The sequence below is a fragment of the Panthera onca genome, chromosome B2 (genome assembly GCF_046562875.1).
Source record: "Panthera onca isolate mPanOnc1 chromosome B2, mPanOnc1 haplotype 2, whole genome shotgun sequence".
In the NCBI taxonomy this organism is placed as follows: Eukaryota; Metazoa; Chordata; class Mammalia; order Carnivora; family Felidae; genus Panthera; species Panthera onca.
In genome coordinates, this window is record NC_138343.1 from 116262781 (window position 1) to 116290074 (window position 27294).

Sequence of the window (27294 nt, forward strand, 5' to 3'; positions counted from 1 at the left end):
GGCTTCTTAGACACAGCAGTGGTGCAGAAGCAGAACAATACCTATGCAGCTTAATTCGTAGTACATTTCATGAGCAAGTAATACATTCTTAGAGTTCTCGTGCTGCCCTTTACTTACTGAGATGCTGCTGCTCACCCACCGTGAATCGGGCTGCAATTTCACTTATTTCACCAGCTATGAGGACAGATTTGCTCTGCTTCCTTTCTGAACTGCCCACGCACAGTGCCCCCTGGTGCACATACGCAGGAGCACACATGCAAAGGTCAGCTGGTCAGGTTGATGGGCACGATGTAGCTCTGGGGACAGAGCAGAGCAGTCTGTTGTGTTGAACCCTGGACTCCCATCTGTCAAGTACCATGCTGTCTGCTGAACAATCAGCCTGTGCTCCCAAATGCTCACCACTGCCTCGCTGCTTTTTGCAAGCCTGCAAATATGCAAATGTTTACAGGGCCCTTGCACCTCTTTGCAAAGCTGTTTATTTATTGTCATGTTTATTTAGAATTAGCCATGAAGCCAGATAAAAGGAATCTCTGGAAATAATATATTTTAAACTAGTATTTGACTTAATGGTGACGAAGTTTGTGGACGGTCCCCATAGTTTCCCAGGAGCATTTTAATTCCTGTTTGCAGAAAGACATTAGCATGAAAGCTATGAGCAGCAGGCCTCCGTAAGTGGCTGATCAAACCCTAGCGATGTGCAGGGCTGGCACACTCTGGCTAGTGCCTGGTGTTTTGATATTTCAGAGCCTAGCTATGCCACATTTCTGGAAAGGAGATAATATGGCCTAACTTAGCCAAGACATTTTTAAAACAAAGTGTAGACTCCTAACACCAGAAACTAGAATGTATAGAAATGAAAGTATATACAAAAAAATTATCCAAGTTGTTTTATCACAATATAGTTATGAGCCTAGTCATGCTTTTTGCTGGGATGGCTAAAAGGCAAAGGCTGTCTTTCAATGGAAATATATAAAACTCTGGAGTGACACTGTGTAGCTTTGTAATGCTGCCTTTGAGGCAAACAGAGGAAAAGAGGCCTGTGGTTACCATTAGGAATCTGATCACATGTGATTGCTTATCCCCCGTGCTTTTCATAGCATTGAGCCTACTAAATCATCGTGTTTTGAAATAGTTCATTGTGTGTCCATGAAACAGTGAACTATATAACTTGTAGAAAAAACTTACTTTATTGATAGGACCTCTGAAAAATTTGTGATAAAGCAGTCATCCTTTAAAAGAAAATATGGAAGCAAATGAACACTGGGAATAAAATTCACCCATTCCCTATTCTTTATAAATAAGAATATAAGCAAGATCCTTACCCTCCAGTTGGACATGTTCTTCATAATAACAAATCGACTGAGCAGAAGGAGGAGACCTTGGGAATAATGGGAAATGACCAAAGAAAATGAAGCAGTTCCAGAGACAGAAAAGACAGAACAAATACGTGGCATGACATAAATCACCTGATACACATGCCAGTGTCTGATTTTCTTTCCCACCTGTTTTTCCGCATGCCCTATGTTTTTTATTGAGGCAAAAAAGGGAAACCTGGCATCATGAGACAATGAGAGAATTAATCATTATCCTAATAATATTTTGGTGTTGATTGGGCAGGTTTTACAGATGCTTATTAACACCAAAAAAAAGTATTATTATTTTTTATCCCAACAGACCTGTATTATTCAATATGGTAGCCATCAGCCACAGTGACTACTTAACTTTAAATTAAATAAAATTAAATAACAACATCTTTGGCATAAGCTTCTCATTGGCATAAGCTTCATTTCAAGTGCCAATAGCTACATGTGACCAGAAACTACTGATTTGGACAATGAAGAACAGAATATTTCCATCATCACAGAAAGTTCTATTGGACAGTGTTGCTATCGATTAAATAAAGAAGGATCATCACTGACATCCTACTAGCTGCTGTCCATTGAGCACTTCACATGTGCTAGCATGTTGGGTTTTTTCTAAGCGATAATGAATAAAAAGTAAACATGCAAGTGTTATTTGGGTATAGAAGACATTTTCAACCTTAAGGAAGATGGGTTTTGTGCCTTTGGTTGCTTGATTTTGTTATTGCCCCATTATAAAATAAGGACGTTGGGGTCAATCTATAAAGCCAATGTTTAAGTATGTTTTTTAGACTATGTAATCCAAAAGAATGTTTCTTAGGCTTTGTTTTAGTTAAAACTTTAAAGAGAAATATAATATTATCTTAATCTTCAGCTGCCCCTTCTCTCCCCCAAAAAATCTCAATGACAAAAAAATTTTTTTTTCAAAATAAATGTTTCCCATTTTTTCCCTAAATTTTTCCCCTAAATTTTAACTTTTTTGGCTCATAGTTTTATTACTCTGCCTACTCAATTATCTACTCTTTGGTACAAAAAAGAAAACCATTTTGTTACACATATGAAGCACTTAAGAAATCAGTAATTCCTGTATCGTGAATTTAAGTGCTGTGGGTAAGATTATTTTTAAAAGAGAGGAAGAACTACATAAAGATTCTTTCTGCAGGATGGGGTAACATCCATTTCATCCAACCAGTGGATAATGGAAGCGTGGCTTGCTGGGTACACGTGTGCACATATGCACAATTTGAGAAACACGTGCCTGCCCGTGTGTCAGTTCGCGCCATATGGCTCGTGTCCGGTAGTCACAAACACCATACTGCCATGTCCCTAATGGCGTTGCTTTTGTTTTCCGTGTAACTTTTCAACAGACCAGAAGTAAATTTGAAGAAATATTCGGGCTGCCTCAAAGATATTGAAATTTCGAGAACTCCATATAATATACTCAGTAGCCCTGACTACGTTGGCGTTACCAAAGGATGTTCACTGGAGGTTGGTTTGTTTTTAATGGCTTCCTAAATGCTTTCATATCTGACTAAATTGACTTAGTTTGGGTGCTCTTACGGGGAGCAATCCCTTGTTAATATATTTTAAATTCTTAGCTATACGTAAATAACAAAGCAAGATTGCAGCACTTCTACAAATTACCATAATCACATAAATGCAGGAAATGGTGTGATGAAGACCCCAAATTGTGAACCAATTTCCCACATGGATAATACTTCATAACATCTATTTTTAATGTTAACCTCTTTTCTGATTCTCTCTCCTTTTCAAATACTACTTTTCCCTTTCCTCATTTTTGTTAATCTATTTCAGATTTATTTTATCTCCCTGTGTCATATATAGCTTTATTAGCAGCCTTCAATTTTTTTCTGGAATGTACTAGGAATTTACACAAATAACAAGTAATCGTTTATACCATAATCATTAGTGCATAGCATCGTGTCTACAGCTTGAGAGTCAAGCCTGCTTTTCTTTGGAAATGGCACAGACTAGGAACTGTCTACAAAGACCATCTTTGACAGGACTGCAAAGTCCTTTGCTGTTAGGTATCTTCAGGATCTTTTCTTTGTACCCAAAGCTACCCCTAGTTCCATTTACCTAGTCTGCTCTGACTCTTCGATAGGGGCCGATTCATAGGAGAGAGAAATAATAGACCCAGCTCTGCTCTCTTAAAATATCTCTGACCAAGAGTCAACAGTCATCAGGAAATATTAGTAAGAAGTTTATGGGAATCCTGAAAGCAATGAGTTTGTTTCTTAAAAAATGTTAAAAATATCATACTTACAAAATTTTGATTACCTTGATATGACACAACTATTCATTTCACTGCTTTCTCCAACTGAAATTATTTTAAAGCATGGCTATAGAGCTCAGGGAAATCACGGAAGAATAGGAGAAAGGAGAAGTGAATCCATCTGTGAGACCAGAACTTTCGGGGTCTTCATGGTTCATAGTTGGAGGCTCTAGTTTGGAATTGGCCATAGATATCCATTATGAGAAGCTCAGGAATAAGGACTAGGGAAATACAGAATTGAACTCTAAGGATCCATGCTGGCTTCTTTAAGGAAGTTTTACTAAGAGCTTTAATGTTGCAAAGGCTACTCTCATCCACATCCCAAAGATATATACATGAGGATGGGAAACTGTCCAGAAAATTAATAGCCTGTATGTGTGAAAACGATAATTCTATAAAGGCAATTTTCCGTCACCAGGAATTATTTTACAACTGAAATATGAGGCAGAAATGATGTGGATAAATATTGAAAAGTCTGCACAGTAGTTTTATCAGAACTATCCAAAAGTCTATCATTTGAAATTTGGAAACAAAAATAGAGGATATATTTTACAATACTTCTGTCACTTACCTGGGCCTGAAACCCTGTGGGGGAAAATATTCTGTGCTAGAGGATGCCATGATTTTACTCCAGCAAAATCCAGAACTTTGAAAATGACCGTTTTAAGCACTCAAAATGCCCAACAACATGGGTTTGCTTAAATAAATCCTAGCACATTTATACAATGGAACGTCCTTCTGCCATTAAAAGTGATGATGAAATTTATGTTTCCTGAGAGAGGTATCTCCCACATACATAAATTTAAAAAGGAATTTACAAAGGAATGTGCCTATCAAGATTCAGTGTAAATATAAAAAGGAGGAGAGAGCAAGGTTGTGAATGAATGAATGAATGAATGCATGCATGATGAACACACGAATGAATGAATCAATGAATGATAAACGCGATATGCTTCTGAACAGCTTTGAGAAGGAGTGAGTTTTGCTTTCTCTCTTTTACACTTTGCTACTATCTGAAATGTTACTGCTTTAATTTTATTATTAAGAACAATTACTATTTTCATTTTGAGAAGTAAAGTGGACTACGAAATGTTTGGTGTGCTTGTTTTTAAGATTTAGGTTTTACCTGATTTTTTAAATTTTTCTAGAATGTATTTATACATTTGATAGCAGTGGACATCTTACCTTGGACTTATCACTGAGGAAAATGCAGACATAAGCCATGGTCGTACTCATCTATAAAATATAAACAATTAGTTGACAGAGGGTATTTAAGGGATTCTGAGACTGTTTTCAAGAGAGATTTAGCAAGATAGAATTAAACCAAAAGAAAATGTTATTGATCAGTGATAATCATCTGTATTTTAAATCAAAAGTGCTCAAATAAAAGCAGATGCCTGAATTTTTATTTTAACCCAAACTGCTTAGAAAGTTCGGTCATGCCTGGAGATAGTATTTCTTCAGTTGCTCCTAAGTTTTCCATGTAACTCTTGAGTTTCATGCTTCCTGAAACAATGTATTTTATGGTGCCACTGAGTGCTTGAAGGAGAGTGAGATGGAGAAATTAATTTAAATTTTTATTTCTGATGTTTTCTTCTCTTTTTCCCTTTTACCCACAGAACGTTTACACAGTCAGCTTCCCAAAGCCTGGTTTCGTAGAGCTGTCCCCTGTACCGATTGATGTTGGCACAGAAATCAACCTGTCCTTCAGCACCAAGAATGAGTCTGGGATCATTCTCTTGGGAAGTGGAGGGACGCCAGTACAACCTCGTAGGAAACGAAGGCAAACTGGACAGGTACTCTCAGACCCAGTTAACAATGCATTTTCCCTAGTTCTTACATAAAACAGTTATTTTATTTTTTTTTTTTTTCAACGTTTTTTATTTATTTTTGGGATAGAGAGAGACAGAGCATGAACGGGGGAGGGGCAGAGAGAGAGGGAGACACAGAATTGGAAACAGGCTCCAGGCTCCGAGCCATCAGCCCAGAGCCTGACGCGGGGCTCGAACTCACAGACCGCGAGATCGTGACCTGGCTGAAGTCGGACGCTTAACCGACTGCGCCACCCAGGCGCCCCAAAACAGTTATTTTATAAGGAGATGGGTGAGACATTTAGGTTTTGGAATGGTCTTTATTTAATTTTTAATTTATTAAAAAAAAGCCTTTTAACATTTATTTTTGAGAGACAGAGAGACAGATCATGAGCATGAGAGGGGCAGAAAGAAAGGAAGACACAGAATCTGAAGCAGGCTTCAGGCTCTGAGCTGTCAGCACAGAGCCTGACACAGGGCTCAAACTCACAAACCATGAGATTGTGACCCGGGCCGAAGTCCGACGCTTAACCGACTGAGCCACCCAGGTGCCCCTATAAATTGTCTTTATACATTTAGATTTGCACTGTTCATTTCTCCTATCATCTTTCTTAGGACAGCTATCTCCATTATGATTTTCCTTGTGGGTCAGTCCTAGGTGCAGTCACACTTGTATTTGCACCTATATTCTGTATGGGTTTAGCATATGAGTATTTAAAGAGAGAAAGCTTAAAATATATTCTAATTACAATCATATTCTCTTGTCTCAAAATCCAATTCCTTATCTGGATATCTGTAGATATCCAGCGAGGATACCTTAAATTCGAATTTAAATTGCTTCTAGGATCAATTTCCCAGTTTGACTAGCCAACATGATGCCGTCTGTTGAGGCCTAACCCACTCCACCCTCTCTGGACACAGAGAAGGCAGGGAATGGACCTGGGATAGGGAATGTTAATAGAGCACAACCAACACAAGCATGGACAGTAGTCTATGCTCAATTTCACTCATGACATGAACATAAAGCCTACATAGTGTCTGCATTATAAGGTGTGAACTTCAATTTTCATAGCCCATAGCCATTTGATTGTTAAAAGCTGTCTCTTAGGCACCATAACTCTTTACTGCCTTCATATTTCTCTGGTACTTTCAATCTAATGTTTTTAAATATGTATATTTTTTCCACATGATCTTGTTTTTCTCAGTGAAAGAGTTCATAGGAATTACCTAGTCTGCCATCGCCAAAGAATGGAATGCTTTACAAATATGTCCTTAAATATGCATGCATTCTTATAAACCAGGTTGTGTTGTTTGTGATTTTATGTTTTTTAAAAAATCATTTAAAATTGGGTAATCAGTAATACGGTGGACCCTTGAACAAAATGGGAGGTAGGGACATTGCTCCCCTCCACACAGTCAAAAATCCACATATAACTCCTGATTCTCCAACAACTTAACCACAAATATCCTACCATTGGCCAGAAGCCTTACCCATAACATAATCATTCGATTAACACATATTGTATATTATATGTATTATGCAATGTATTATATACACTGTATTCTGAAAGTAAGCTAGAGAAAAGAAAATGTTATTAACATCATAAGGAAGAGAAATACATGTATAGTACTGTATTGCATTTATCTTAAAAAATCTGCATATAAGTGGATCCACATAGTTGAAACCCATGTTATCCAAAATACTGTATAATAAATCTTATTCTTCTCCCTAAGAAAAATAAATACCAAACAAAATAAATTCAAAGATGTATAACCATGAGTAACTTCAGTTATCTCAGGAATACAAGAGTATTTTAATATCAGAAAATCTAAAAATTATATAATCATCTCAATAGATGCAGTGAAATCATTTGGTAACTTTTAATACCTATTCCTGATTTAAAAAAATAATAATATAGATGAATATTAGAAACTGAAGAGAAATGAAAAAAATGCACTACATACTGTATGATGCCATTTTTATAGATTTCTAATATAAGTAACACTAAACAGGCAACTGGCTGGCTCAGTTGGTAGAGCGTGCAACTCTTGACCTTGGGATTGTCAGTTAGAGCTCCACATTGGATATAGAAATTACTTAAATATAAAATCTTAAAAAAAAAAAAAGTGGGGCACCTTGGTGGCTCTGTCAGTTAAGCATCCTACTTCGGCTCAGGTCATGGTCTCACAGTTCATGAGTTCGAGCCCCACATCAAGATCTGTGCTGTCAGTGCAGAGCCGGCTTCAGATCCTCTGTCCCCCTCTCTCTTTGCCCCTCGCCTGTCCACACACAACAAAAATAAATAAAATACACATAAAACCACATACTGTTTACAGATATATATGCGAATTTTCAAAGATAAGTTTTAAAAAGCAAGGGAATGATAAACATGAATTCCATGTTGTGGTTACCTCTAAGATAGTGAACCTGGGGGATGGTGTTGGGAGGAAACTCACAGAAGATGCGATCATACTGTTTCTTAAATTGGGTGTAGATTTACAGGTATCCATTTAATTGTACAGTTGTGAACATAGCTTCATTATTTACATCTCTTATGTTGTGAGTAATGTACCAAATAGTCATAATAAAAATATTTTTTAAAGAATATAGAGGGGAAAGAGTGTTATTTTCTCTCATTTCTTACTGCACATAAGCACTTATATAAATTTCCCCTTAAATTCCTTATCTTTTAATCTTGAAAAATAAAATTATTTTCTTACTATTATGAACGATAAGCTAGTTATAATAAGAGGACCAGATGAAACATTGTGAAGTAGGTTTTTACTAAAGGGTATATCTTTCCCAGGTCATTGTCAGATAATTAAGCACCACCTACTGGCTCCAAATTTCTCCCCTTCAAGACTAAATAAATGGACTTAAATCACCAGCTTTCAGGATAGTTCCTAAAATAGAACATGTGCCCATTAGAACAATTAAAATGAGAACATATTAAGTACTATACTACAAAGTAAAGTGGAAATAATATGTTAACATTTCAACATTTTAATGATAATGAATATTCATTTTTTTAATCTCATCGAAGTGCTATTTGAAAGAGGAGACAATGTTAAATAGTTCACGTCTGTTGTAGAACCAATGCTGATTACACTGACATATTTTATTTTCCAAAGCTAACGTTTTGATGCTATAACGTTTTGATAGGGTTATTTGTGATTCTGTTCTGCTAAAGGAGTTTGAGACATCGAACCGTCATTCACCTGAGAAAATTTTAATTGAGCGAGTGGTTTGCAGTTGCCTCTTTGATGGATGGTGAGCACGAGTCCAGGCCCTCTGGACATGGTGCTTTGGACATACAGCTGCCTAGACGATTTAGTAAATCATCAAAAGCATTATGATAGGTGATTGAAACCCTCTCCACCACTGCAGGTGACTCACAGCGGACCGAGTGATCATGGTGCCCTCATGCTCTACAAGAAAGGGAGCACACGTGGCATCAGCTTTGGGGACAAGGAATGCATTCAAGCTCCCTGGGGTTCATAATCTGATCTCAAAACCACACTGGTTGCTATAGTAACAGTAGCAAGAAGAAAGCAGTCATGTTTGTGGATGAAAAATTGTCTTCCTTCTTTCTAAGTGTGGGAGACAAGTTACGTGTTGATGATAGCAATCTATTCCAGCAGCTCAGAGAACAAATTGCAGTCTAAACACTCAAAATGCCATGAGATTGGGAGTCGGATCTGATTTCCAGAAGCTAGCTGTCCACTTGTGAAGAGGAGAGAGAGGGATTGACACCCTTTGTTTCCTGACGCGTTTTGTGAGTTAGAGACCCGGTGCAAACACAGCTGTTACCTTCAGCATGGCAAATTTGGTTTGCGGAGGGTCCTGTATTCCTACATCCGCTTTCCACATCATCTAACGAGCAAAAGTGACCAATGATTAAAAAGCTTTTGTCAGCCACTTTAAATACTCTAAGAAAATATTGAGCCTTAAATTCTCAGGTAAGATCTCAGAGCCAATGAATCTGCAGATCTGTCAGGGAACCTTTAATGCCGTCGTAGTGGAGACCCCTCTTTAATCTTCAACTACCCCTTGATATTGCAGGCCTATTATGCGATATTCCTGAACAAGGGCCGTCTGGAAGTGCATCTCTCCATGGGGACAAGAACAATGAGGAAAATTGTCGTCAAACCAGAGCCGAGTCTGTTTCACGACGGGAGAGAACATTCCGTTCATGTCGAGAGGACTAAAGGGTAACAGTAGCCCTAGAGAACTTGTAACTAACATAAACTCCTTGGCTCACATTAGTCTCAGACTGGACCTTCGTATGTGTGGTCATACAAAAGCATTGTGAAACTATCAAGTTGCTTAATTTCATCTTCTTTACGTTTCATACTTCGGGAACCTCATTTACCTTGGCCTCTAGGAATTCTCTTAGCATTTTTTATTCTGTGCAGTTCTCCGCTCCAGCTTTGGAAAAACCAAATACATCTTCTGAAGCTATAGATAAGAAAAATCCCTCCCTCCGCACCTCTCAAATATTCTCTTCTCAAATAAGGTATGCGCATAGCGAAACACACAGAACAGCTCAGCCGGAACCAGCAGCCTTTGGCAGCTGCTATTTCATTCAGGTTCCAAAGCAGTTATGGCAGCTGCTTAGAAACCTGTCACAGATCCGGACTGTGCAGCAGCTGCAGGACCTACTGAGAGCTGCTAAGTGCACGCTTCATCCCTGTCCCCGCCCCCCTCAAGGTGCCCAGGGTCCCTGCAGAGTGGCTTCATGAGGGAACAGAGCTGAGGGAGAGAAGGGAGAAGGCTGCTGTCCAGCCATCAGTGCGTGGAGGCTGCCTCTCTAAGGATCCATGAGAGCACTGCTTCCCAGCCCTGAATCACAAAATTGGCAGCAATAGTGCTGTAAACTCATCTTTCATTTCTCCACGACGCTGCGGCACTTGATATTTCCTTTATTGGGAAAGTCATCTGTAGTTTTCATCAAAATGTTGTATGACAACTCCGGTAATCAGTTTAGAAGGACAATTAGAGAAAAAGAAAACAGAAGCCCAGAGATTTCTGACCTCCAAACCAGCAAGCCATTTAATTAGACTGAAAACACAGAAAAGAACTGGAAATCAAATGTGAGAAAACCTCAAGACACAGGGAATATTTGTAAATACGACAACAGTATGAAGGTCTAACAAGAGTTCAAGTGAACAGATGCTGTTCTGTACAGACCCATATTTTCTAATTATCCTCTTGTGTGGATAACAGTTTAGATACGTAATAAAAATGTCGTATCTTCTAAGTAAATGATAAAGCTTTCCTTGGCTTTTTTTTTTATTATATAGAGCATTGGTTTGTGGCTATGTTGATACTAAGCATTCTTGCAGAATATCTACTAACTGAGATGTTTAGAAACCATGATTAAGACAAATGAGGGATCAATATTCAGACAAACTAAGAACTTTTACTAGCCTAATAGCCAGATATGTCGGTCATGGTCTCTGAGGAGGAATGCAAACTGAATTTTCTCATTTGAATCTCAGCAACCACTCTGAAATACTATTTTACATGTCTTCTAGACCAGATTTCAGCTTCTTTGCCAAATGCTAGTCCTTCTCATTGTGAGAAGGACTTTGTAACGTCTTTAAACTTTAAAAATTTTCAGCAAAACAAGTGCAGACTTGAGAAATACAGCTGACAAAAAATAATCACCCAGAATATGTTATTCTGTACAGAAAGGATTCTCACGTTCCCAAGTGCATTACAATCTTGCGCTAAAGTGTCCTTTTAACAGGTGCCTCTTCAAGAAGGGCATTTTATGATGCCAACTTCACAGCTGTTGGCCATTAATCCAACCTTTATTTGATTAAGTTCGGTGTATAGTACATCTCTGAAAACTGGTCATTCGGTTAATTGGCCATATAAACAAACAGTTTTGCCATTCGCTGTTAATTAAAGGATAATGTATTAGACATATTAGTGGGTAGTCACTGAACTCTGTGGCAAAGCAAGAACACATCTGCTACCATAATGTCTCATTCAGCACTCTAAGGTCAAAACATAAGCATCGCCTATCCTTTAAGTAAGTGCCCCAATTAACTGATTAACCAGAGATCACTAATGACCCTAACAACTTCACCCAGAAACATTCTTTAATGCTTCATACTCATTCTGTGACACGCTCTGTGTCAAATACGAGACACAGATTATTTCCTTTGATTGTGCTAAGCGTATGTGAAATCTGCATTAATATCCTTCCATCACAGATGAAGAAATATTAACTAACTTGCCCCAAATCACGTAACTAGTAAATAATAGAGCCAGGATTTAAACCCAGGTGTATATGATTTTCACACCTCTACCTGTGCTTGCCAACTATTTATTCTTACCCTTTTTTGTGACCTCAAAGATTGTATTACTTCATGTTGATTAATTTGGAAATGCTTGCTTTCTCCTAACACCATTCAGATCATAAATGTCAATTATGGCATTTTCTTTCTTAAATGAAAAGCCCCGGATAAAATGTTAATTTTCATACGACCTCACAAAATCATTGGATTTTTACCAAACTGAGAGGCAATCTTTTCAAGATTGTCCTGGCCCTCTTCTCTCTCCCCTGTTATCTCTCTTTATCCTTCATCTTTCACTCTCTCTCTCCTTTTCTACCCCTTCCTCTGCAAAAATCTCATTTGAGTTACTTTGGTGTCTAATTCCATGGTACTCCAGAGATCTCTACCTCCTGTAAGGGTTTTGCCCTCTTAACCTTCTCTTGGATTCCACTTACATGGCCAGTAGTTCTTCCTAAAGCCCTAAGAGCCTGGAGTAGATGCATAAGGCAGTGATTTTTCTCCTTTGTGAGAGCATTCTTCAATACAGGTATAGAATTGGGCTAAAGGCCACAAAAGTTAGACCAGATACTTCAGGAATAATCTGGATTTCCAGAATGGGCTCATGATTTGGACACTGCAACCCAAATATTTCTTACCATCCAAAATACGTTCAATCAAAATAAAATTGCAGATTTTGTTTTGCATGTAGATTACAAATGTCAGGGTACTTCCCTTAATATCTTCTATAACCCATTTGGCAGATTGAAAATTGGTGTAAGATTGAAAACAAAATCTTATACCAATACTCCAAACAAACAAGAAACAGAATGTAAGTAATAAAATATTCAATTATGAAACTCCAAGAATCAACTGTTGTAAGAAAATACAGCTAACTTATCATGATACTAATAGTAATGTTTACTGTAGTGCTTTTTGCACATTGTAGGTCCTCGGTAAAGAGTTATTGAATAAATACTTAAACAACAGGAAAGACACCAGAATCCCAATGGACATATTGGTAATGTTCCCCTTTAAAAAAGAGCTAAATAAATAATCTAGATTTGATGCTCCTAGAATGTAAAATACAAGCAGGATTCAGCTATAGTCTTCTAGCAATGCCCTTATTAAGTAATACAGCTTCAGTGCAATCCCTTAATTAATGTTTTCCATGGTTTAAAGCAGGTATTTTTATCCTCATTTTATAAATGAATGAAATGAGATTGAGCAAGATTAAATAACTGGCCCAGGTCACACAGTAAGCTTCTGCACTAATACTCAATTCCAGTCTGTTCCTCCCGAAAGCTCGTGTTCATTCTGTATCTCTACCCTGCGATCTACTAAGAAAAGACCACTATAATGGTCGTGGGGACAGAACCAGATTAGACAGTCTACATCAGAAACATGAGGGCCTCTGGCTTTTTAAAAATTCTAATCAAGAACAGAGATTTGCTCTCTTAGACAATCTTTAATAGTGGCTTAAACCCCTCATTAAAATTCTTAGGAGCATTGCTATGTCATGTTAGTAAGACGTTGCTTTTAGCAAAAGGGAAAAAAAAAGGTGTGTGTGGAAGGGGACTTCTCGGTGAGTCACACATGCCCAGAAGTGAGTGCTTTTCTAAGTCTCATAAAACACCAGCATTCTTAGCAATAATGTTGAACCTCCTGATTTTTGCCAACACACTCTTCCAGAGTCTGGTAAAAAACCAATATGTCATTTCCCCCTATGTTTCCTTTGAAAATAAATCCAACCTGCTCCCTCTACACCCCCTGAACAATGACATTTTGAGCACCAATGAAATCAATTTTTTTTTTTCATTCTCTTACATCTGAACTGTCTCAAAGTGGACCAATAGCTCAGGGCTATTTCGAGTGTCTTTGCCCTGGTTTATTATTTCTAGCTCCACATGTGGTTTTTATTCTTTATAAAATCAAGCAAGATGGCCTTTTAGGACTGAGTTTTCCAACTAAGTACTTTGGTTTTCTCCCCAGATATGTAGTAAGTTTTCAGTAATCCATTCATGATCCTCGGGCTAGTGACTAATACTTATGACTAATAGCTCATGCCAACTGTTTGGGACTGAAATTCAAAACCTGCATCTAGAACAAAAGAAAAAAATGCCTTTGGTCTTTGTCATCATCAGAATTTTTTGTCTCCTTTGATTCTTTGCCCCAGGATCCAAGGATGGTGAATAAGTAACATGAGGTTCTCAATTAGTAGTGTGTGAGTTATCTCTCATAAGCAAATTAGGGGAATTAATGAAACAGTCACTAAGGAAAATTATGGCAAGGAACAATTAGCATGATGTTCTTGCCTGCCTCTTCTATTCAAAAGCCAGCAGCTATGTTCTTTATAAAATGCCCTGTAAGTGTTTGCTGTTGAGTCCTGCAATCCAAACTCTCATGAGCACAGTTTGTCCCCCAGCAAGAAGATAATAGCTAGCACGAACCAAGAAATAAAGAACCAAACAAAATGTGACCCCACGCTGTGCTAAACCCACTGAGCCTTATACGATTAGATATAACGGCACTGTACAGAAGCCTCAGCTCTATGGGTTTGTGTGTTTGGGGCCAGTGTTGCCAAAGCCAAGGCTAACGTTACAGCTCCACTATTACCTTCTTTCAATCAACTCCCCGAGAGAGCAAATGGAGCGGGGGGAGGCAGAGGGACAGAGCCTGAGAAAAAATATTGTTAGCTTAGTGTAGAAATCCTAATTATCGAATTTTGGCTCACTTAAAAGCTACTGGAGGAAGGGTGAGGGGTAGCAGGAAAGAGTTTGATTTCCAATTATACTGGATGTTTTGTGTTTTATACTGTGTATTTTCAATGTTTTCTCAGCATGTTTACTGTTCAAGTCGATGAAGACAGAAGGCATATGCAAAATCTGACAGTAGAACAGGCAATTGAAGTTAAGAAGCTTTTCGTTGGGGGTGCTCCACCTGAATTTCAACCTCCCCCGCTCAGAAATATTCCTCCTTTTGAAGGCTGTGTATGGAACCTTGTTATAAACTCTGTGTACGTACTTCTTCTGTTTGTTTGGTTTTTTTAATATGAGGATCCCTGTTGCATCTACACTACACAAAACCATGGCGTGGTGGGGGGAGGGGCGTCCAGAGAAGACCTCCTCATTAGATTTTAAAAATTGCACTGCTGGCCTTTAAAAGGGGGAGGAAAAATTCAATGGTAAGGAAGCAAGACGATAAAAACTAATAGAAAGTATTTAATTTTAATCCTATTCCATTAGCCCCATGGACTTTGCACAGCCTGTCTCCTTCAAAAATGCAGACATCGGTCGTTGTGCCCATCAGAAACCCCGTGAGGATGAAGGTAGAGAAATTCCAGCTGAAATAGTTACCCGGCCAGAGCCAATGCCCACCCCAGCCTTCCCTACACCCACCCCAGTTGTGGCACAGGTGAGTGTTTTTATGCTATTGCTTTCTAATTTTAACCTGTATTCTAGTTGTTTTCAGAGAGAAGATAATTCAGGATATCTCATAAGCTCTACTTCTAGAATTAGAGGAAGGGAAACTGGTCTATGAAAACCCGTTCTCCCTACATCTTTCTTGGATTACTTTGATTTATATATCGTTCTCCTTAAATTTTCCTCCTTGTAAAATGGCATGTGTTTTCAGTTGAAAAGTTAGCATAGTGCAGAAATGTCTACAGAATCAAAATAAGATCCACCTATAATACCACCACACAGAGACAACCGTAACAATTTCCAGCCCTTTTTATTTGCATTTTAAGTAGTAAATCTTATATCATATGTACAATTTGGTATTGTTTTTATTTTTGAAACAGGTAATAATAATTAAATGTCATACAAGTGTATAGGTCTGATTGTGACGCTGACAGGCTAGCTCTGGGGACCCAGAAAGGGACCCAAAGGACCAGCCAAGAGGGCCCATGGCTTCTCGAAGGATGGAAATCAAATGTGAGCCAGTAGGAAGTAAAAGCAGAGTTTCTTGAAGATATGGACAGAGCAGACACATTCAGGGCATCTGGGAGACTCGGAAAGGAGAAGAATATGAGCCTCATCTTTGTTTGGAGTCTGGGGGTTTTCATTGAGAATTGTGGTCCAGTGTACATGCCTCTCAGACATCCAGGAACAAGTTAGAACAGAGGCCAGGGCCCAGGTATTATTCCTTGGAGCTAGGGAACGTTGGCTTCCATATGTCCAGGCTGGGGATCTGGAATGTGCATATAATAGCTTCCTCTGGTCATTCTCACCGGGCCCTTCCTTAAATGTTATCTATTCTAAAGAAATCTTGAACTCCTTGTCCCTTACAAAGAGGACATACACTCTTTGCATTCTGAAGCATGTGTAAAGTGGGGTGGGAGTGCAGGTCCTAGCAAGAATAGAAGCAGGAAAGGGAACAGAAAGATGTTTATGGGGTCCTTCAGTTTCCCTGTTTCAGTTACATACATGTGTGTGGGTGCGACATGCAAAGAGACACAAAAAATATTTCATTTTATGGAGCTGATCATTTCATTGATTACAGTGTGGGTTTCAATCCTGTATTCCAGTATACTATGTGTATGAATTTGAGAAAGCTGCTCAGCCATTCTATCCCTCAGTCTTCTCATCTGTACAATGAGTATATTAAGGACACATACGTCTCAGAGCGACTAGGAGGATTAAAAAATAATAATGTTTGTTAAATGTCTCGTATATATGAAACGTTTGATAAATGGCATAATTACTAGACAGTAATGATCGTAATGATTGTTCCTCAGTGCTCACTATGCGCCAGCCACTGCCTAAACAATTTCCATCCAACATTATACGTGGTTTTCATCATGGCTCTGTAAACGATATACATCCAACGTGTAGCTGAGTTGGCAAGAATGACCTAGCCTCAGTAACCCACCCGCTGACACAGCCAGTAAATGGCAGGATAGGAATTTTAATCCAGTAGGTCTGACGATACAGTCTGGCTCTTCATCACTGCAACACTCTGTCTTTCTAATTCTACTTTGTACTCATTGTGGGCCATTTAGAGTGCTTCCAGTTTTTCGCTATTGGAAACTATATTCTGATGAGTGCCTTTGTATGCCAAACTTTCTCATTTATTTTCTTAAAATAGATTCTTAGATGAATAATTATAAGGTCAAGTGATGAATGTATCTAAGGTTCTCAACACATATCTGAGTTGCTTTTTACAAAGGTTCCACCAATTTACTTTCACATCACCAACGTATCCAAGAGGGTGGATCTCACTATGCTCTTAACAGCGTGTGCATCGTATTTATAGCACTTGCCAGTTGATGGGTGGAACATGCTGTGTTGAGCACAGATTTTGAAAACTCTTGAACATTTTCTTTTCTTCCTTAGTTTCCATGATGGAACTGGTTGTTTTGGAAACCAGTCTGCTCCTTGTCACTAGAAATATTTTGAGCTTATATCTTCTCTAACATCCCTTCCAGGATTTGAAAACAGTGAAGTCATTTCCTCGTGGTGAGCATAGCATAAGGTGTTGACTTGGCAAATCACTACCCTGTACACCTGAAACTAATGTAATGTTGTGTGTCAATGATACTTCAATTAAAAAAGAAAAAGAAAAAACTAGCGAAGTCTTTTTCCCCTAGGGTAAATATTCCATAATCTCAAGCATTCTTCATATGACCTAATTTCTGATTCCCATATTTCCGCTGATCAATTTCTTGACTTTGAAATATCCCTTTCAAAATATGTCACTTAGAATGGACCATATTACTCAAAATGGAATGCCCAGTTGAGGCGACAGCAGTACCTTTCCTTCCTGTGGCCTGTTACCAGATTTTATTAAGGATGCGCCTGAGAATACTTCAATGTTTTAAATCAATGGATTATGCTATTCGTTCGTCATCATGTACCATATTCAGTCAACCACAGTCTTGAGGGTCTTTGTACCACTCATTCTGTTGTGTCAGGTCTCTCAGCCAGACCATCTTGACTTGGTATGGTTTATTGGTGTAGAAGCCTGCTGGTCCCCAACGATCAACTTCCTTTTCCTTTCCTTTCCTTTCCTTTCCTTTCCTTTCCTTTCCTTTCCTTTCCTTTCTTTTTTCTTTTTTTAAAGTTTATTTATTTATTTTGAGAGAGGTGGTGAGCACGAGCAGGAGAGAGGGAGAGAGAGAGGATCCCAAGCAGCCTCCACACTGCAAGCACAGAGCCCGACATGGGGTTTGAACCCATGATCGTGAGACCATACCCTGAGCCTAAATCAAGAGTTGGATGCTCAATCAACTGAGCCACTCAGGCTCCCCTCACCTTTCTTTTCTAAATGCCCATGCAGACTTTATTTTTTAGGGAGTCTGAAGCATATCCCTCTGTGGTTTCCAGAGATCACGTTTTTTCCCTTTTTCTGAAAATAAAGATACTTTCCCATCTGGGACTAGAGATTTTAACTCATTTAAGTTTTCTTATAACCTTCTGTTCCAATTCCAATTTCCATTTTCTCTCAGCAGTGTATGTTTTAACTTTTCCAAAACAGAACATTCCACTTAGACAAGACAAAAGCAAAAGAGAAGTTGAATGGCAGTCCTGTGGGCTGGCATACAAAGGCTCACGGAACATCAGAGCTGGAAGGGACCTTAAAGATTCTGACTCTTAATTTCCATATGGGGAAACAAAGCCCTAGACCTTACAGGATGGCCTGTGATCACACGCGTTATAGACAGTTACCACTAAAACCCAGATATCTAAATTCTAACAGCTATTGTCCCTTCTCTTGCACATTAGAATTATTTATACTGTGTGGTGGTAATTACATTTTTTAGAATTTCTATCCCTATTGAGTTGTATTTTTATAGTTTCAGATTATGGAACCATATATATCTTCTAATTTGATTTCTTTCTCTCTTTCTCATTCTTTGTGTGTGTGTGTGTGTGTGTGTGGAGAAGAAGGTCTGCTTTTTAAAGGTTACTAAAAGTTTGACATTTATAACAAATTTATAACAAATATTTGTTAAGAGCCTACTAATGCAAAAAATGAATAAGATATCATCATTGCTGGCCAGGGAGAGGGAGAAGGGGAGGGAGAAAGAGACAGAGAGGCAGATTTGAGAAATTGGACACTAATATAAATGACAAAGTGAGCAAGTATGTGTGGAGGTCAGTCTGGATAAGTGCGGAATGTGGGCTACAAGCACAACCCACTAGCTCTCAAGATTGAAAATTGGAAGCATGGCAGGGGACACCATTAAACTCCATCCAAACAAAATGACTAGTGGTACCCAGAAGTGTAAAAACAGGTCTATAAAATGCAAATGTTAATATGTCATCACAGTCTTAATACATAAAATCTTTCAATTGAAACAACATAAAATGATGATGACATACTTATGACATTGTGTTAAGTGGGGAAAACAGGATATAAAGCCATATATACTGCATAATCACATCTATATCGAAAGATAGAAAAACTCATTAAAAAAAACCCTTGCAAGAAATATATCAGATGCTAACAGCAGACGTATTATGGACTAGAGATGATTTTCATCATTTAAACAAACTATTCTTACCTGTGTTTTGTTTTCATAACTCTTTTTAAAAGATAAATTGAAAGCATTGGTTTTCAACGTTGATTCCTGTTCAGTATCCCATTAGATAGTTGATTTCTCGTCTGGGAAAGAGGGATGTGGTGAGTGGGTCTCCCTAAACCCCTCCACTTTGGGGGTCACTGAAGAAGCAAACTGGCCCTTACTCCAGTGATCGGGAACTGGCCACGTCTCCCTTCCCCGCCATAGCCCACCCACTTTTATGCAGTGGACTCTGGTGGGTTACTTGTCCTTTCTGAATGTAAGCTGACCCATTGAAAAATAAGAAGGATGATATCTACCTGCATGCATCCCGAGCCAAGAAATTATACACTGTATGCAAAGCACCTAGCACAATGCCTGGCTCATAGTAACACTCCATCGTTCTTCTCTGGGAAGAGTTACCCTTTCACACTTTCAGGCAGAGAGCAAGTGCCAGGAAACAAAGTGGGGCGAGTGTTCCATGTTTCAACAATTATAGACTCCAGTAGAAGTTCTCTTATATCTCAAGTCTCACCTCATTTTCCACTTTCACCATCTTCTTTCCTTTTTTAATCAGGAGTTAGATTGTAAGAACGTGTTTAACAATTAAGGCTTGCAACTTAAATCCTGACGTAGGAACTGTCCCCTATTTGTTCTAGCAGAGCCAACAGGAACCATCCCCTATCTTCAGTCCCCTTTTCTTTTTCTTCTCTACACCATCTCACCCCTCCCCACCAACACCTCACATCACGAGGATGACGTTCACTATACTCCAGGGAAGTTTCGGAGTATCCTAAGAAAGCCCTACCCTGTGAAATGGATTATGTCAGTGCCATCAGTAACACATGCTAGAACATCATACATAGATCAGAGAGCATTACATGTGTATTATCCCATTTGATAGTGTGGGAGCCCATCTTCCCTTTGTGCTTCTCTCTCATTCTTTGGCTCATTTAGAGCTGGATAAAACATTTCTACATTCTATATTATATTTGTGGAGATTTCTCATGGAAGATGGTGGAGGGTGGGGTTAGATAAGACAGTAGACTTCTATTACCACCTACAGATATATATGGTATTTATACCAAGTCTTTATACCAAGCCTGTGTGGATTTGTATACAATGACTGGCTGTATTTTTTCCTTGAAGCTTATTGGAATGTGGGACTTGAAGTTTGAAATGTGAACACTGAGAAGAGTGGTATAAATAGCCGTGAAGAGTCCTGTGTTGTTGAGGGCTCTTGGGGTGTTGGGGGAAAGAAGCGAACAGAGAAGGAAAGAATAGACCAAAAGAAAACTATTTATCAAGCAGCTTTAATACTACAACTTTAAAAGCTAAGTACAGTCTATGCCAAATGATGAATCAGTTGGATATTGGTATGTCTTTAAAGGGAAAACACACGTTATCCGTACTACAAGAAATCTCTATTCGGGTGTTAGCGTATAAATATTACTGCAAATGCCCAATACTTTACCAAAAAATCTCATGTGCTGGGTAGTAACATAATTCACTTTCTCAAACAGCTTGAGTAAGGATTTTATATTTCAGAACATTAAAGTCAGTGCCGTTAAAAAGTATCTTCCACTTAGTATTCATCCATAAAAAAAAGCATCACAAAGAAACATCCAACTTCTCAGATGTGATTCTAGCCCACATTTGTTAGAGGGATTACTGACTCATGAAGGGAGAAAATGATGTAGTTTTTATGATCATTCATCATTTGATGCTTTCAAGAACAAAGATGCCAGTTTTGATAAATGCAATTTAAATCTCTGCTCTGCACCAATCTAAAGTCGAGGAATCCTTGCCTACCACTCACATGCTACTCTGAATCCAAGAACTCATTTCCAAATGTCAGCCAACAAACAGCAGTTGGAAATGACCCCTGATTTATTCTGACCTGAAATGGAGTAACTGTGAGGTGAAAAAGTTTTCGCTGTTACTAATCTGCTGCGTTGTCCATTGGCCGATGCCCGGCTTTAAGAAACATGGCTTCCTTCAGAATCCTCTCCAACTATGCCACTGCCCTAATCAGCAGGTACGCCACATTTAGACTCCTCACTTAAGTCTTGTCTGCCCACAACTTGTCACCTGCCAAGCGGACACCAGCAAGCAGGCTGCGTCCTCCAGATCACATTTTTCCCCATATGCACATGCAGTACTTTAAAGAGTTCCCACAAGGTGGCAGGATTGTAACATGTTAAGATTGATGAGCCTGTGATTTTTTTTTTTTTATTGTTGCTTTAATAGATTTCAAAGATAAGTGTTTCCAAAATAATACAGGTAAAGTATCACATCCATAAAGATGATGCCCTCCCTGAAACTCACATTAGCTTGGAGAAGGAAGATTTGTCTTGCAACCATCGTTCTTCAAATTTCCTTAGAATTGCCTCCTTAGAGGACCCTTTCTCTTACCCATTCTCCTTAGCTTAGATTTCTGTGGGAAGCAGGTTGAAAAATAGGAGCATCTTACTCTTGTGCAAACCACGGGGCACTCTTTGTTCCATCTCACATATTGCCTTTAAAATGTTAGAATTAGGGGTGCCTGGGTGGCTCAGTCGGTTAAGCCTCTCCCTTAGGCTCAGGTTATGATCTCACAGTTCATAAATTCAAGTCCCGCATGGGAGTCTCTGCTGTCAGCTCAGAGCCCGGTTCAGATCCTCTGCCCCTCCCCTCTCTGCTCCTCCCCTGCTTATGCTCATGCTCATTCTTTCTCTCTCTCTTTCTCTCTCTCAAAAATAAATAAAACGTTTAAAAATAATAATAATGTTAGAAGGGAACAAAAAGACATTTGAGCAGCCAGAGGAACTGCTCAACCCTCCGAGGGGCATCAGGGAGTAGGGGAGGGAGAGTAGCCACAGGCAAACCACTAGGGTCTGCCCCCTCCTGTACGTGCACGTCCCACGTTGGGCCTGGTTTCAGACTCACCCTGGGGAAAGTGAAGCACAGCAGACAAGACCCAGTCCTATTTGTCTTTAACCAAGTGAGGTTATAGAGGTCTACACTTGCACCAAAAACATTCCCAGAGTACAGGCTGGAAAATTGTCTTCCAAATGTACATACGTGTAAAAACTTTCCTATACTACATTTCTCAGTCCTCTCCTAACTGCCGTTTTATAAAGGAACGTGACACAAGTTTTAGTAAAGAAGTATTCATAGTGTCCATCCTATTGCAAACTGATGATAGAAAACATCGATTTGAGTGTCCCCAACATACAGTGAACTTAGCATATGGTTTTCTACTTGGAGATTATGTAGTAGAGTGACCCATTATCACTGTCTTCTAGAACATTGGCCAGTCTGAGGAATCTGCCTGTTGCAAAAGTCAAGCCAGAGCCCCTCTGGCTTCACTCTTCCTAAATTTCCAGCGGTTGTAACCTGTAATGCTTCTTAAAAGAACTCTTACAAAGTCCCTATCCTTTTTGAGTCAAAGGTTTTCCTAAAATAATGTAAGCATGGTCGTTTGCACCTAGAAAATCTGATAGTATGTGACAGAAAACTGGTCAGCTTAAGACCAGTGTTGGAAAGATCTGTCCAGTTTACCAGCAAGCACGCTTATTGTGGTGTTTGGGCCTCAATGCCCAAAATATATAAAGACAAAAGCTCTCTGTGACCTGTAGCTGCTACCAATGAACACCTAACCTTTAGAATTGCCACTTTGGTCATTTAAAAAATTATATTATTAAAGTTATGTTATATTGACATTTATATGTATAGCAACTAGATGAGTGACCACAATGATTAAGAATAACATAGAAATAACCTGCTGGTGATTTTCTTTACAGCCACACTCATTGTTCCCTAATTCCTCAGCATCCATTAACCTTTTCAGTTTCTCAGTTTTCAGAGCTGAGGAGTTAGAGATGTTTTAGCCAGATTTTGCCCCTAATGGACTCACAGCAGGTAGGATTCGCTTAAGAGATTTCAGGGGAGGACTGCAGACTACTAACGTTTGTGGCATGGGGCCTCTGTGTAGGAAATCTCGCGAGAGGTTAATAAATGATCCCAATTCTATTAATAGCATCATTGCAGGCAGAGACATTAAGCTACCAGAGCCTTTCCATTTGGGCTCTTTTTACAGGCAATGTAACCAGAAAGGGGCCACATGTTGATTCCAAGAGAGGCCATTCAGCTGTGTGAATAAATAGCTTTTTCCTGTTCTACCCACTGGGTTTTTGCATATCTGTGTGAATTTCTGCCACAGTCTGCTCTTTGTAACTGACCATCTCCTGGGAAGCAAGAAGGGAAATACTTCCATGAAGACCAATTTTATAGCATTTCAAACACTTAAAGCCTTTTACCTGCTGCGGCGGAGTGCCCCGTTTGAGGAAGCTCAAGAGAAAAGAGAGCAAGGCTTTTCCTCATCAAGTAAAAATGTCCTGTGCGCTGATGAGTCATCTCATCTTCTATTTGAGAAGAACATTCTGCATCAAAAGCCTGCCTTGGGCTGTTTGAGAACCTCTGCTGAGTCAGCGCTCACTAGGGCAGTGGCCCATCCAGAGCTATTAAGTGCAGATCTTAAAAACAGATGTGTTGTTTGAGAGCGTGCAGGCTATTTTCCCATGTACTGTGTGTTCTAAAGGACCTCTTAAGCAGCCTGTACTTCAAGCTATTTTGTGCAAATAGAGAACAGAGAAAGGAATTATGACTCAAGTAATTTGAGGAGCCTTGATTATCTATTGAGCTACGGGTTACACTGGCCAAATACGGTCCACTCAGCCAGGACTGGCTGTATAGTTTCCAGCGCCCAGAGCAAAATGAAAATGCAGGGCCCCTTTTTCAAAAAGTATTAAGAATTTCAAGATGGTGACAGCAGAGCATTAATCCAAGTAAGCCCGCCCTGCACGGAGCTCTCCCTCGTAAGAACTGTAAGAAGTGGGTCTTTGCACAGTGACAGTTGAAATGGTATATGGTGGGATACATTAAAAAATGTACTGGGTTGCCTAGCAACTGGCTCAGGGCCTGAATGGCCTGACTTGCAAGTTTAGATACACCATCTTGAAAGTCCAAATTCATGGAAACCTTCCAGTAGACTGATAATTTTCAAGAAAAAGTAATACAGTGGGAGATAGAAAATGGGGAGGGCAAGAAGGAACACATTTTTCTCCTCTTATAACTTGGTGGCTAGCTTGTCATTTTCCCTGTCCAATCTTCGAAGAATATAACTCTTCATAAGTGAGGTAAAAGTGAAAAGGAAATTCCAGTTTTCTCAGAAACATAAACAATTTTTTTTTTCCTTGGAGGGTAATGAAAACATGAATTGATCAATAAATATTTTTGAGCACATTGATTTGGTGATTCAAGGGTGCAGGACAAGAAAACAGATTCCCATTCACTGAACTTTTCATAGTAACTGCCTACCATATAGTAGAAAACAGACATTAGTAAATTTTCTTCTTAAGGAACCTCAGTAAGATTATACAGGAATATTAAGCTAAAATAGAAGAAACAAGTAGATAATAGGATCGAATTTTGCAAAAACAGAGTCCATCTCTTCTTTCTCTCCTGGGTATTTTACAGGGTCCTTGTGCTGCGGAAGCAGAACCAGCTCTTTTGATAGGGAGCAAGCAGTTTGGGCTTTCGAAAAACAGTCACATTGCGATTGCCTTCGATGACACCAAAGTTAAAAACCGGTATGTATTATTCTGAGATACTGAGAAAGAGCTGACAAATGGAAATACTGAGTATCTGCCCTGATTCAAGTTTAATCAACTACATTTATTCATTAATGAGGTGAGTGTTTTAAATTCATTGAGTACGATAGAGAATAGAATGATACTTGCCTGCGCCTGAGGAGCTCAGTTTAGGAAATCAGCAGACCTGGAAAGTCCTCATTTCAGAGGTGGTTTTACTGTCCTGTGTGAAAATCACCCCCCCCCCCCCGTGAGCAGAGGCAACTTTAGCTTAGAATAAGAACGCTTTTACTTTTGTTTTATTTTGCGTGCTTTCACAGCCTCACAATCGAGTTTGAAGTGCGAACGGAAGCTGAATCAGGCCTGCTTTTTTACATGGCTCGGATCAATCATGCTGATTTTGCTACCGTTCAGTTGAGAAATGGATTGCCCTTCTTCAGTTATGACTTGGGAAGTGGTGACACCAACACCATGATCCCCACCAAGATCAACGATGGTCAGTGGCACAAGGTAATAGTCCATGAGATGTTGGCAGTGGCCTACGAGGGGAATACTAAGTGGCAGCCGTTGGCATTCCCCTGGTGCAGGTGCTGTTTTGCCAGGGCATATGCCGACTCTGGTGCTACTGGAATGTGGCTGAGGCTAAAAATAAAGCAAGTGCCACATACAACTGGGAAATGTCATCAGACCTGGGTAGGTGTGTATTTGATCACTTACATGCTTCATCATGGTAGCACAGGACTCCATTATTGCTATACAGCTGTGGTTCCCAAACATCTGTCTGCACACCAGGGCTGATAGTTGAAGACAGTTTCACTACTGTAAGTGAGAAATGTAGGACAATGGAGTATGTTTACCTCCAAGCTCTATGTATTCAATTTAGAGGAATAATAAATATTCTGAGATTATATTTTCATGTTTTAAGGTGCTAACATGGCCTCTCTTTTATGAGATAATATTTGACAAACTTAAAAGGTGGTAAACTAAAATGAGCCCTAATACCACCCCTCCTCATCACACCCCGTACTGCGAAAACCAAGAGTTTGGGAATCTACTGTATCATGTTTAAAGGGCCCGAGGGCCACATTTCCACCGACAGTCATTTGGAACAACTTTTAAAACATTGGCCTTACACCCAGAAACTGGCACTATTATGGGCACAGAAGGCTCATTTGCCAGCTTACTGTCCTCTTTGGCAAGACTGCAAATAGATAATATACTGCCTTATTAAAATGAAAACTCAGAATTTGTTTCTGCACCTGTGATCGCCTATTCAGTAAAGCTTCCCTAGGTAGACCAATAAAATGCTTAATTTTTAGAGTTTGATATTATTAGGTGTTGGATTTTATATATTAACACACTTTGGCTTGTCATAAACATATATATATATATATATATATAGAGAGAGAGAGAGAGAGAGAGAGAGAGAGAGAGAGATGACAAGCCAAAGAACCTGAGACAAATATAATAAAAATGCAAAGTCTGTCAATTCGTTATCTTGGAAATAAGAAATGTAATTTTCATATTTTCTTGGGAGCTTATGACTAGCAAATACTGAGCTTCATGAAGGAACTCTCATTAAGGCTAATTCTCCTCTCTGGCTAATAGAATAAACATTACACTTAAAAAACTGGCATATTGTTGGTCCACAGTGCATCTGGGATTAAGAAAGAAAGTTTCAATACTATAAGCAGCCAAATTAAGGAGGGATTTTATTTTTGAAGATTTTTTAAAATTGTTTCCCAAACCAAGATAAGTGTAAAAATGAGGTTTTGATTATTCTAATCCTAACATAAATTCATTTTAAACCATCATTGTGCTCCAGCATTCGACAGGGTCACCCACTCCGTTTCCTGAACTCAGACTCAAATTTTTTTGTGCCCAAGCCAATCTTGACACTCCTTATTTCCCTCTGTCCCCAACAGATAATTCACCCCCCTGCTGTAATTTCAGCATCAGGTAGCTTTCCATCTTCCTCCTGCCTTTGAACTAATCAGCTGCTGTGGAAACTGCCTTGCAGCCTTGATGTGCTGCCCTTCCTTCAATTCTGCACAAAAAATGCCTATTAGGCAGAGGGATGTAGCATATCTGAAATTGTGTTGGGGAGACCAGCCTTAGCTCAAACTAATGCATGTTTAAAACTGGACATGAATTTTGCAGCCCACTTAATTCATGATGGGGCTCTTAATCTGCAAGGTTCCTGACAACATGCGTACCTCTTGATACATGTGCTCACTTGGCAATCTATAGAAAAGTCTTTAATCTAAAACTCATCCAGGAAGATTTTGGACTCTTGGAGACGGTAGTAATGGAAAAGAGGGAGTTTGAGATATTGTGTAAAATGAGTTCAGCTTCACTCATGGGCTTAGCACATATTAGGCACTCAGTAAGTTATTTTGCTTTT

The 27294-nt window shown here is 39.1% G+C and overlaps 1 protein-coding gene across 2 annotated transcripts in view; it reads left to right on the forward strand.

The window, feature by feature from the left end:
• The window catches only part of LAMA2 (laminin subunit alpha 2), a 613797-nt gene that overhangs the window by 564982 nt on the left and 21521 nt on the right, over positions 1-27294 (forward strand). For both annotated transcript variants that reach the window (XM_078447300.2, XM_078447301.2), the window contains 7 exons: positions 2729-2849; positions 5277-5453; positions 9532-9680; positions 14593-14769; positions 14999-15167; positions 24778-24890; positions 25211-25400. In XM_078447300.2, coding sequence (XP_078303426.2) covers positions 2729-2849; positions 5277-5453; positions 9532-9680; positions 14593-14769; positions 14999-15167; positions 24778-24890; positions 25211-25400 — 1096 coding nt within the window. The remainder of the gene's footprint in view (positions 1-2728; positions 2850-5276; positions 5454-9531; positions 9681-14592; positions 14770-14998; positions 15168-24777; positions 24891-25210; positions 25401-27294) is intronic.